This window comes from Cucurbita maxima, unplaced genomic scaffold (assembly GCF_002738345.1).
Source record: "Cucurbita maxima cultivar Rimu unplaced genomic scaffold, Cmax_1.0 Cma_Scf00010, whole genome shotgun sequence".
Taxonomy (NCBI): domain Eukaryota; kingdom Viridiplantae; phylum Streptophyta; class Magnoliopsida; order Cucurbitales; family Cucurbitaceae; genus Cucurbita; species Cucurbita maxima.
Genome location: NW_019272026.1, coordinates 3,357,922 through 3,369,632, shown reverse-complemented (window position 1 = coordinate 3,369,632; position 11,711 = coordinate 3,357,922). Strand labels below are relative to the sequence as shown.

The window sequence follows — 11,711 nt, the reverse complement described above, 5'->3', positions numbered from 1 at the left end:
GCTGTTTCGTACACGTCCTTTTCTACTATTCTGTTATTATGGCGGTAATGTACCCTAACCATACTAAAATTGAAGGAAGGGAAAAGAATGGTTTATTGAAACAAAAGGAAGTAGTACGAGAACGATGTAATGCAGCCCATTTATATAATGCTGCATCATTAAAAGATAAATTGAATCTTTACATTTCAAATTTACATTTCAAATTTAATCAAAGATAGAGATATATTTTAATCAATATAAATGAAACCAAACGATAATAAATTGGATATTTATATATTTAATTTGGAAGAGCAAAATAACCAAATATTATAAATTAAAATGTTATAGGGAAATCGTTTATTTAAAAATACCAAATTTTCGCCTTTTATCTTTTAAAATTTTAATTTATCAACTTGTATTTTTAAATATAGATAAGTTTCAACAATTAAAATATTTATCTCTGAATAGATTTTTTTTTTCAAAAGATACAAAATTTGTAAAAGTAAATATTCTCATATGCATTTACTAAATAATTATAATACATAATGTATAGTACAAAATTAATAAAATTTCGTGATATTCATTTTTTTATTATTACTTTTTTAAATTTGTGAGTTTTGGTTATGTTATTAAATAGTTATTTTATGCTTTAATTAAATTTATTTTTGTATAATATTTCATTTTATTAAATTAATAAATTTACAAAAAAAATTTGAGAGAAAATTGAACCAAGTCTAAGATTTAATCCGATGAAATTTTGATATAATATGATAAATGTCACATTTTTTTTCTTTTTTTTTTTTTTTTTTTGGATTCGAATTTAACTATTTCCAAAAAAATGTGACTATATTAGATAGTTTTTTTAAGGAAGAAAAATGATAAGACAACATTAATATTATAGTACATGTTAAAATCACTGGCTTAGTTGATTAGCAAAAAAACAAGTAATCATTAATAAAGAATATAATATATTGTCACAAGAAAGAAGGTAAGATTTTTATACTATAATCAAAATAATTATTGAAACCTACTATTGAGAGCTTTAGAGTTATTTTTAAGTGACTAAAAATGTTTTAAAATAATTAGTAAGACATTTCATATGGGCTCTAAAGTATTTATGAAATTGCACCCTTAAATTTATGTGAATTTAACCCATACTCAAATTTTAAAATTTGATCCCATAAATATATAAATTTCATATTTTATGTATAATAAATCATTGATTAAAATACTACAATTTTATATTATACGTTAAATTGAAAGTTTTGAATTACAATAGCCATAAAATTATTTTTATATCTAATACATAAAATAAAAAAAAAACTATAGTTTAAAATTAAATGTTTAAAATTTTATTAAATATTCTAATATTTAAGAAATTTTTAGTACAACAAAAAAATCAAAACATTTACATGCAAAACCCTAACCCTAATTATTGCCTCCATTAATTTTGTCTCATTCTTTTAAATTTGACCCATATTTGGCACGACACCACCGAATCATCTCTGTGCTCTACATTTCACTGCCATTGTTAAGTTGTTTGTTTCTTGTAAGCGCATGCAAAGATCTGAAGAGAATTTTGTAACCTAAAATATGATCCAGATCGGGTTCTCCATAATGGTATGATATTGTCCACTCTAAGCATAAACTCTCATGTCTTTGTTTTGAGCTCCCAAATACCTCACTCTAATGAAGAAAGTATTCTTTGATTATAGACCCACGATTATTTCCTATATTAGCCGATGTAGGACTTTCATCATCCAACACCTCCCCTCCAACAAAGCACGCCTGCGACTTCTTTTGGAGTCTTAATCATTTTTTACTATGCCTTCGAGGAGGCTCGATTTCTCCTTTTATTTTGGAGTCCTTTGTTCAACATTTGAGAATATGTCAATCTATTGGCACGACAAAGTTTAAGGCATGATTCTGATACTATGTTAGATGAACACGACTCTCCACAATGGTATAATTTGTCACTTTGAGCATATGCACTCATGACTTTGATTTGTGCTCCTCCAAAATGTCTCACCTTCAATAGAGAGAGTATTCTTTGATTATAAACTCATAATCATTCCTAAATTAGTCGATATGAGACTTTCAACAATCTGTTCGTCATTCGAAGGAGTTGCTGGGCTGAAACTGGACACCCATAATCGCCAGAGCGGGAGGAGCGTCCTCCAAAGAGAGCAATGGCATCTTCGCCATAGAAGACGCTAATAATTTAATTTTTTTTTTTTTTTCATTTTAATTCAAAGTCCAGTCAGATAATTTATGTAGGTATTACAAACTAAAGACAGTTGGATAAGTATATAGCTTATTTATTTATTTATTTTTCTGTGACAGCATTAGAACACAGATAATTCAGGACTAGACAACATTATCCTCTAATTAATTATCTTCCTATCTCTAGGTGAATGTCTTTCCAATTCTACCCTTAATTATGGTCCCTCCATTTTGGTTATTCAGTCAACGTGGAAAACTCCTTCAATGGATAACATCGATTTTTTTTCCATCACAAAAATAAATATAATATAATATACGTTTATCCACATGGATTAATGTTAATTATTTAATATTATAAATGTAGAACGACATTCAATTTTATATTTTTATTTGCGATTTTAAAACTTTTATTTTAGTTTAAGATTACAAGTCAACTACACACAAAATACTGATTTATTCCCACACGAAGAAAGGTCAATGATGGTTTAATTTATGTAACATGTCGAGGATTGTTGGGAGGGAATCTCACATTGACTAATTTAAAAGATGATCATGAGTTTATAAGTAAAGAATACGTCTCCATAGTGGAGACGTTCAAAGCAAAGTCACGAGAGCTTATGTTTAAAGTATGGACAATATCATACTATAAAAATTTGTGTCTAAGGCATTTTGAAACTATATCTATGAAATTGAACCAATTATGAAAAAAAAAAAAAAAAAAACAAATATGAGAGAAATAATAAAATTGGATTAATTGTTTAATTTTCCCTGAAATTTAGCGCCCAATTAGGGAAAAAAAGTGGACATTTTGGTAAAACAGCTCGTCAGTTTCAGTGGTTGTTGCAAAAGCACAGCTGGGTTGATTGTGAGGTTTGTTCACTGTATTCCATCCCCAAAAATCTTTCCTCTATAAATAGGATGAGAAGAGTAAAGAATTTTCATAATTAAAAATTAAACTTATTCAATGGCTGTCGTGGGCCCATCGTCTCTTCTAATCCCCGTTTCTTCTCTATAATTATCCTTAATCCCAATTGTTAGCATCCCACATCGTCTTTTCATATTTCAGGACAAACACACAGAAGCTTCACAAACAGAAATGGCGGGCGGAGCATTTACTGATGCGGCGTCGTTGAAAAGGGCTCATCTTTATGAGTATCGGATCACTGGCTACTTCCTTACTGCTTGCTTTGTGGCTGCCCTTGGCGGCGCCCTGTTTGGCTATGATCTTGGAGTTTCTGGTATGTTATGTTATGTTATCCACTTTGGACTCCTTTACTGGGATTGTTTGTGTACTCTGTTTTTGAAAACAGAACTCTTCCCAGTTCAGTGATGGGGAAACTTGATGACTTCGTGTTCTGAAAATTTCAGGTGGGGTGACTTCCATGGATGATTTTCTGAAGGATTTCTTCCCAAATGTATACAAAAGAAAGCACCTTCATCTCACAGAAACAGATTACTGTAAATATGACAACCAAATTCTCACACTTTTCACATCCTCTTTGTACTTTGCTGGTTTGATCTCCACTTTTGGAGCTTCCTATGTGACAAGAAAACGAGGCCGAAGAGCCAGCATCCTCGTTGGATCTGTCAGCTTCTTCTTAGGCGGCGTCATCAATGCTGCTTCAATCAACATCTCAATGCTCATCATTGGCCGGATTTTCCTCGGCATCGGCATCGGTTTCGGAAACCAAGTAAGCACCCTCCAAAATCATGAGAGCTTATGCTTAAAGTGGAGTCGTGATTCCTAATATTGTACTCTTTCCAGGCAGTGCCATTGTATCTATCTGAAATAGCCCCGGCGAAGATCCGAGGAGCGGTTAACCAACTGTTTCAATTGACAACATGCTTGGGGATTGTGATTGCAAATTTCATAAACTATGGAACTGAAAAGATTCATCCATGGGGGTGGAGGCTGTCTCTTGGATTGGCCACAGTCCCAGCATCTTTGATGTTCATTGGCGGACTTTTCCTTCCTGAGACACCCAACAGTCTGGTGGAGCAGGGAAGAATGGAGGAGGGAAGAGCTGTGCTTGAGAAAATCAGAGGGACGAAGAATGTCGACGCCGAGTTTGACGATCTTGTCGACGCAAGCAATGAGGCACGCGCCATAAAACACCCTTTCAAGAACCTCTTGAAGCGAAAAAACCGACCCCAATTGGTGATTGGAGCATTGGGAATCCCCGCATTCCAGCAGCTCACTGGCATGAACTCCATTCTGTTCTATGCTCCTGTCATGTTCCAGAGTTTGGGATTTGGCTCTGATGCAGCCCTGTATTCATCTACCATCACAAGCGTTGCGCTTGTTGTGGCTGCTTTAATTTCAATGTTTTTGGTGGATAAGTTTGGGAGAAGAGCTTTCTTTCTCGAAGCAGGTGCTGAAATGATATGTTGCCTAGTAAGTTCGCTTCATTTTAACATGATATCAATACAGTAAATGAGTGTCGTAGCTAACGATGTTGTGCGTGCAGATAGCAGTGGCTGTGACACTAGCGATATTGTTTGGACAAGGGAAGGAGCTTCCAAAGCTGGTAGGGATCTTCCTTGTTATAGTGATCTGCATATTTGTGTTGGCTTATGGAAGGTCATGGGGGCCGCTGGGTTGGTTGGTGCCGAGCGAGCTGTTCCCACTGGAGACGAGATCGGCAGGGCAGAGCATGGTGGTGTGTGTCAACATGCTTTTCACGGCTTTGATAGCGCAGTGTTTCCTGGCAGCTATGTGCCATCTCCGGTATGGGATCTTCCTGTTGTTCGCGGGGTTGATTATGATAATGAGCAGCTTCATCTTCTTCCTGTTGCCGGAGACCAAACAGGTTCCTATTGAAGAAGTGTATCTGCTGTGGCAGAATCACTGGTTTTGGAAGAGATTTGTTGCAGAAGAAGGTGGAAATGGAGTGAAGGGGAATGTTAAAGGAGCTGGAAATGCGTAGATTGCGTATTAAATTACTATTCTGTGTTGGTTAATTTCTTAGAGCAAATCAAACAAATTCGACCGAGCTCACTGTAAACAGATATTGTAAAACGGTTGTAGTGGGTTTTATGAGAAATATTTAGTGAATTTGATGATTAGAAAAGGGAAAAGGTACCATTTTCTTAAAAAGTTCCAAATGAGCTTGATTTAGTGGATACTTGAGGATGATGATCCGAGCTCAGCCCCACCACATGTGTTCTGTAAAAGCCATGCAATGATTGTTGCTTCAATGGCACAGAAATTGGCAGGCCAGCCCACCCACCCACTTTCCGCCATTACCGAACTCGTAAGATTGTCCTAATTTAGAATCCCTTTCTTTCCATTTTCTGGGTTCACTTCGTTTTTGTTTTCTCAATTCGTCATCATCCACACGAGATTCTCCTTCAAAACTTGTCAGACCTACTTTTTCACGATTAAAAAGCGCAGATTCTTGTGATCTTTCTTTCCTGATTATGATCGCAAGTTCATAATCGACGGGGAGAGATGTTTTTAGGAATCAAATAATGTTCGTTTCAAATCAATCCCAAGGAACTACCAACGACATTATAGCATTAAAAAGGTTGATGATCAAACAGGGGAATTGGGCTTGAATTAAGCTGTTACTGTAACTGGGCCTAGTCTCGAACTTGGGCTTGAATTAAGCTGTTATTGTTACTGGGCCTAGTTCGTCTTGAACTTGGGCTTGAATTAACCTGTTTTTGTAACTGGGCCTATTCTCGAACTTGGGCTATTCAGAACCAGGCCTAATCTCTCTTGTATTAGGCTCATGAAATTCTTTTATACCTATTAAAATCATTTTTATTTAAAATTAATTTGTCATTATCCTATTGGAAGAATTGTGTGTTTGAACGTATTTTTCGTAATTATGGAAATTTTTGAATCAAGTTGCCTGGTTTATTTTATTATATATAAAAAAAGAAATTGTTTAATTTAATTTTAATTTTAATTGTATTTTATCCATTCAATAGTGGATTTCAATTTGTCGTGACGTCAATTATTCAATTCGAGGCCATGGACCAGTTTGACAAGTTACTGAACTTTTATAAGCTTGCAATTATTGCTCTACGTAAACCTAAAATTTATTTTTTATTATTTAAGAAATGTGGGCTCCATTTTTAATATCAATTACTTTTGTACTGCAACTGCAACCTTTTTGCTTCAAATCGCCATTGCCGGGAGCGGAGGGAGAAATGTAATGAGGAACATTGGAACTAAAGGTTGTATCTCTAGGGCTTGAAGACGACCGCAAACAGAAGCTTTCTTGAAGCTCAATTATTCAGCTTTCCACTCCATCTTCTTCGAGCAAGGTCAGTAAAGAAAGATTAACTTCGACTTCAGCGCTTTTCTTTACTTTTAGGATCCAAATGTTCCTACTTCGACTTCATCTTCTTCGAATTTTTCAACTTCTCTTTAGCTGAGTTCAGATTCGTTTACAGATTCACTCCTATTAACTAAACAGAAATGGTTCTGGATTCAATCTCTTATTTTCCTTTTTAAGGTAATGAATCCCATCTTCTCCACTTCACTTCAGAAGCTAAAGCAATTTTGTTTTTGTTTTTGCAAGATTATGATAATTCTACTATTTCCTAATTGTAGGTTGTGAATTTCATTAGCTATCATCGTTTGTGTTCTCATTGAATTGCCTGTTATGGAGTATCTGTTACCTCTCTGCAAGCTATGTCACATTGAAACTCGAAGATGGTTTCTTGTGATGGGAGTAGTGGCTTTTACTTATGTACTATTTCAATCTCTTTTACTTCCCTATGGGGATGCTCTTCGGTCTCTACTTCCTGAGGATGGTATTAAAAAATTTGATCAATATAGCATTCAGATGGGGCATACTTCAGCCAAATCAACAACGGTTCGCAACCCTCTTACGGTTCTGGATTTGGCTAATACTTCAGCTCCCATTGGGAAAACTGATAATTATATTCTTGAGAAAGGATCTCAACGTGATAGCACGCTGAATGCCAGAGGGAAGTATGTAAAAGATGAGGAAAGCCCTAGAGATGGTTACAAACTGTCTCTTAATAGAAATCATGATATTGGTTTTGAATCTGGAAAGATGGTTGATACAAATGGTAATTTGGAATCAGATGGCACTAAGAATCGTGGAAATAATTCTATTCTTCACATGGATGGCGAAGCAAGTTTTGAGTTCCCCTTGGGGCAGCAGTTTGTGAAACAAAGTGATACGGTCGCTTCAGAGAATGAGTTAGAAGAATTTGGCGAAATGGATTTGGATTTTGGTGAGTTAGAAGAATTTAAAAACTCATTATTACGAAAGCCTGGTGATACAGATGTGACTTTCAATTCTTCGACCTTCATGCTACAGATCCCAACTTCACCAGTTAACACACCTCATTCACAGCACTTGATATCAAATATAAGCTCGCCAGTCTCCGAAACTAATTCCAAAAGCATAGGTAAAAGGAAGAAGATGAAGAATGAAATGCCACCAAAGTCAGTAACTTCACTAGAAGAGATGAACAGCATTTTATTGCGTCACCGCAGGTCATCACGAGCGATGGTATGTGCGTTTGAGTTAGTTTTAAGTTATTGGTTTGATGATCATATATGGTGCTAGGTTTAACCATGTTCTGTTTCATGTAGAGACCAAGGAGATCGTCTTTGCGTGATCTGGAAATTTTTTCTGCCAAGTCCCAGATTGAGCAAGCTTCTGCCATAAATGACCCTGAACTATACACTCCTTTGTTTCGTAATGTTTCAATGTTTAAAAGGTAAAGCCAACCTAGTATTCTATTGCATTATTCACATTGTTAAATAGCATTTCCATGTACATCCATGGTCCTTGCGTTTTGGTGGGTTGGTATTAAAGAAAATGAGTTGGAAAATACAATCCCGTGGGATTTTCGCTATCTTTTTAAAAATGATTATAAGGATGCCTCTTTTTTTTTGTTGCCTCATTGTTCTGATCTTCATCAAATTGTGCCATTAGGTTTGGTGGAATTTATACATGTGGCACACATTTCGAGCCTCATGTGTTAGTTTTGTTCAATTAACAACCAAAACTTAATTCATGGGCTGAAAGAGGCAAAAAATAAACCAAAGATTCCTTAAAACTATATTTAACGCTTGTATATTTTGCAATCCACCAAGTATACTTATGCCTTCTGGATTCCACGCTTTCAGACACTGCCGTTCTTTCCATTCATGATTGGAAACAATGTTCTGCCATATTCATAACATTAATGTAAAAAGACAAGTGTTAAGTTGAACAGAATAATTATTTAAAAAATAAAGTACACAGTGGCATATTCCCTTCAAATCTAAATAATTTGTATCATATAAGTATATATCTTTATGTTTCTTATTAAAAAAAATAATTTGTATCATATCTAAAATTTAGATAGAATACAATATGAGTCTGCTGAAAAATAGTGCACACAATTGGTTTACTGTGCTGATTTATTGCTTGCTAAGTTACCTGATCATATGGCTGCTTGCGTTTTTCCTATATTTTCAAATCTAATAGTAGTTTTGACCAAAAATAGGAAGTCAATGACGCAGTTGTGTAGGTCCAATTCAAACCTTTTCCCTGTGATTTCAGGAGTTATGAACTCATGGAGCGCACACTCAAAATCTATGTCTATAGGGATGGAAAGAAGCCCATCTTTCATCAACCAATAATGAAGGGGTTATATGCCTCAGAAGGATGGTTTATGAAACTGATGGAGAGAAACAAGCATTTTGTTGTTAAGGATCCTCGAAAGGCTCACCTGTTTTATATGCCGTTTAGTTCTCGGATGTTGGAGTACACACTCTACGTGCGGAATTCTCATAACAGGACAAATTTACGTCAGTTTTTGAAGGAATACTCTGAAAGTATTGCAGCCAAATATCCTTACTGGAACAGAACTGGTGGAGCAGATCATTTTCTTGTTGCATGCCATGATTGGGTACATTCAATGAAACTGTTGATCTTTTAACATCTTTCTTTCTTTCTTTCAATTTCTAATCAAACTTGGACTGCATTTAGATAAGTGGTCGTAAGTTGTAGAAAAATAAGCGTGTTTGATGACCTGCATTTGCATATGAATTCACCAAGTCACTCCAGTAACAGATGATGCAATTGCTCTGGTCATTTGAATTAATGGTCAAATGGAAATCATTTTGTGCTGATTTTTCATCAGCTTATTTTAACCTAGTTAGATTGTTACTTCTCATCATATAGATCATATGAAGTACCTCTGTTGACACACGAGATTAAGCAATACGCTAAAGTTAACTTAATGTCTTGGACTCTTATAGGCTCCTTATGAAACAAGGCACCACATGGAGCAGTGCATAAAAGCACTTTGCAATGCTGATGTAACCGTTGGATTCAAAATTGGGAGAGACGTGTCTCTTCCAGAAACTTATGTACGATCTGCGAGGAATCCTCTTAGAGATCTTGGAGGAAAACCTGCATCACAGAGGCACATTCTTGCCTTTTATGCTGGAAATATGCACGGTTATGTACGTCCAATCCTACTGAAGTACTGGAAAGACAAAAACCCTGATATGAAGATCTTTGGTCCAATGCCTCCTGGTGTTGCAAGCAAAATGAATTACATTCAGCATATGAAGAGCAGCAAATACTGTATCTGTCCAAAGGGTTACGAGGTCAATAGTCCCCGAGTCGTGGAAGCCATCTTTTACGAGTGTGTACCTGTGATCATATCAGACAATTTTGTGCCACCATTTTTTGAGGTGTTGGATTGGGAAGCGTTCTCAGTGATTGTTGCAGAAAAGGACATTCCCCACCTACAAGACATACTGCTTTCGATACCAAAAGACAGATATCTCGAGATGCAACTCCGAGTCAGGAAAGTACAGAAGCACTTCCTCTGGCATGCCAAGCCCTTGAAGTATGACCTGTTCCACATGACCCTCCATTCGATCTGGTATAATAGAGTTTTCCAGATAAAACTCAGATAACATTGTTGAAAGTGCCTCATTGAAGATTCAGAGGAAATCCATGGAACTGTTAAATAACTTCACAGAACAGAGTAACTCACCTTCTCTGCCTTCGCAGCTTCTCTCTGGAAAAGATTTCTTTCAACCTCAGGGGGTATCATGTGAAGGACCTTGAGAATGGATTGCAACTGTGGCAGTATCCTTGTATATACAATGCTTTATCCTTGTTCCACTTCTGTATAGTAGACTAATGAAACAAAACTACGATTATTTGTCAATTTTGCAGTAGAAACTGTGATTTCGTTTGCCCCAACCTCTTGTTGTGAGACTCGTGATTTCAAATCATACCGCCCCGCCGTGCATCGCTGTTCGTCAACATAGTAAGCCATTTCCAGGACCACAATGGAAGGTATTACTCTTTCTTTCGGTCATCATCCACATACATCCAAAGCAATAAATGTTTTCACTCGCTGGGTCCATCCAGTCCTTCAACTTGAAGAGCCCCACCTTCAAAAACCGTATTCTCAGGGATCGGAATCTGATACCTATGCCATATATCATATCTATATGGCGCCACAACATGAAGCTTCCTATGAAAAACAGAGGCAATGTGCAATGGCTGGTGTTAATGATCTTGGTAGGTTACTATCAATAAAGGGACCCTGATAATCAGATATTTAAGATCTCCTAGAGGGTCTACTTCACTGTTGAGAGTGCAGATGATCATGGAGAGGTACCCAAAAGAAACTAGAACCAAAATGTAAGTGATTCTGGCCCCCACTGAACTGAGTGATGTTTACTAACAAAATGGTAACATTTCTTTTCCCCTCTCTTTTTTGGGGGTGGATGGTGCAAAATTAGAGAATTTTCACTTTGTAATGAGTGGGTGAAAGCATAGCTCCTCCCTTCTGGGTCCTTCCTAGCTCTTTGTCTTCAATACCCATCACTTATTTTCTTTTCTTCTCTCAACTCCAATAACCACAATAAATTTTGACAGATTTTGAAGGTGTCCCCATGGCATTAAAAGATGAGAAATTTGCCAGGCTACCAGGATGAAGTCTCAGCCCCATATCCCACCATTATTGAAGGAGGAGGGGGGGAAGTGAATTTCAATTCCAATCAAACTCGTTTACTTTGTTATCAATGATTCTTATCAAAATCTTTCTCAATCTTTTCCTTAAACCACCAAGGACCAAATCTAAGCTGCAGCTTTTGCAAAACATTTGGCAGCTACATAAATAACCTCAGTTCAAAACATCTCTGTCTGTCCGTAGCTTTCTGTTTTTAAATAAATAATTTCTTTCATAAGTTATAAGTTCATGTTAAAATAAAATAAACAATATCATTATCAATCCTTGTTCGTTTAGTTAGTGATCACTGAAGAAAGCGAAAAGGAAAGGGTAAAAAGACTTCGAAGAACAAATTCAACACTATCAAAATCAGTAATAAACTTGTTCGTTAAAACAACGAAAAGTTTGGATTTTTTTCAAAATAAAAAATAAAAAATATCGTGAGCATGGAGGACACATGGATTTCCATGTGATGGAGATAGAAACATCAAGAACTTGGATTAAAAAAAATATATTTGTTTAACTTGGAAAAAAAAAAAAAAAAAAAAAAA

At 35.9% G+C, this 11,711-nt stretch overlaps 2 protein-coding genes across 2 annotated transcripts; both read left to right on the top strand.

Moving 5' to 3' along the window:
• Positions 1-3,151: 3,151 nt before the first annotated feature.
• LOC111485169 (sugar transport protein 14-like) lies at positions 3,152-5,220 on the top strand. Its single transcript, XM_023131922.1, has 4 exons — positions 3,152-3,440; positions 3,571-3,893; positions 3,968-4,597; positions 4,671-5,220. The coding sequence occupies exons 1-4, from the start codon at positions 3,299-3,301 to the stop codon at positions 5,127-5,129; spliced, it is 1,554 nt and encodes a 517-aa protein (XP_022987690.1). The 5' UTR covers positions 3,152-3,298; the 3' UTR covers positions 5,130-5,220.
• Positions 5,221-6,308: 1,088 nt separating this feature from the next.
• On the top strand, positions 6,309-11,086 carry LOC111485134 (probable glycosyltransferase At5g03795). The gene is made up of 6 exons (XM_023131868.1): positions 6,309-6,477; positions 6,607-6,668; positions 6,767-7,700; positions 7,784-7,911; positions 8,742-9,090; positions 9,443-11,086. The coding sequence occupies exons 3-6, from the start codon at positions 6,819-6,821 to the stop codon at positions 10,109-10,111; spliced, it is 2,028 nt and encodes a 675-aa protein (XP_022987636.1). The 5' UTR covers positions 6,309-6,477; positions 6,607-6,668; positions 6,767-6,818; the 3' UTR covers positions 10,112-11,086.
• Positions 11,087-11,711: the final 625 nt, after the last annotated feature.

What these genes read in the sequence shown, in the direction of transcription:
- LOC111485169 (XM_023131922.1), top strand. Translation starts at nt 3,299, where the DNA reads ATGGCGGGCGGAGCATTTACTGATGCGGCGTCGTTGAAAAGGGCTCAT. An exon ending in CTATGATCTTGGAGTTTCTG is followed by an intron (nt 3,441 to 3,570) that starts GTATGTTATGTT and finishes TGAAAATTTCAG; the next exon opens with GTGGGGTGACTTCCATGGAT. An exon ending in CTGAAATGATATGTTGCCTA is followed by an intron (nt 4,598 to 4,670) that starts GTAAGTTCGCTT and finishes TTGTGCGTGCAG; the next exon opens with ATAGCAGTGGCTGTGACACT.
- LOC111485134 (XM_023131868.1), top strand. Translation starts at nt 6,819, where the DNA reads ATGGAGTATCTGTTACCTCTCTGCAAGCTATGTCACATTGAAACTCGA. An exon ending in GCAGGTCATCACGAGCGATG is followed by an intron (nt 7,701 to 7,783) that starts GTATGTGCGTTT and finishes TGTTTCATGTAG; the next exon opens with AGACCAAGGAGATCGTCTTT. An exon ending in AATGTTTCAATGTTTAAAAG is followed by an intron (nt 7,912 to 8,741) that starts GTAAAGCCAACC and finishes CTGTGATTTCAG; the next exon opens with GAGTTATGAACTCATGGAGC.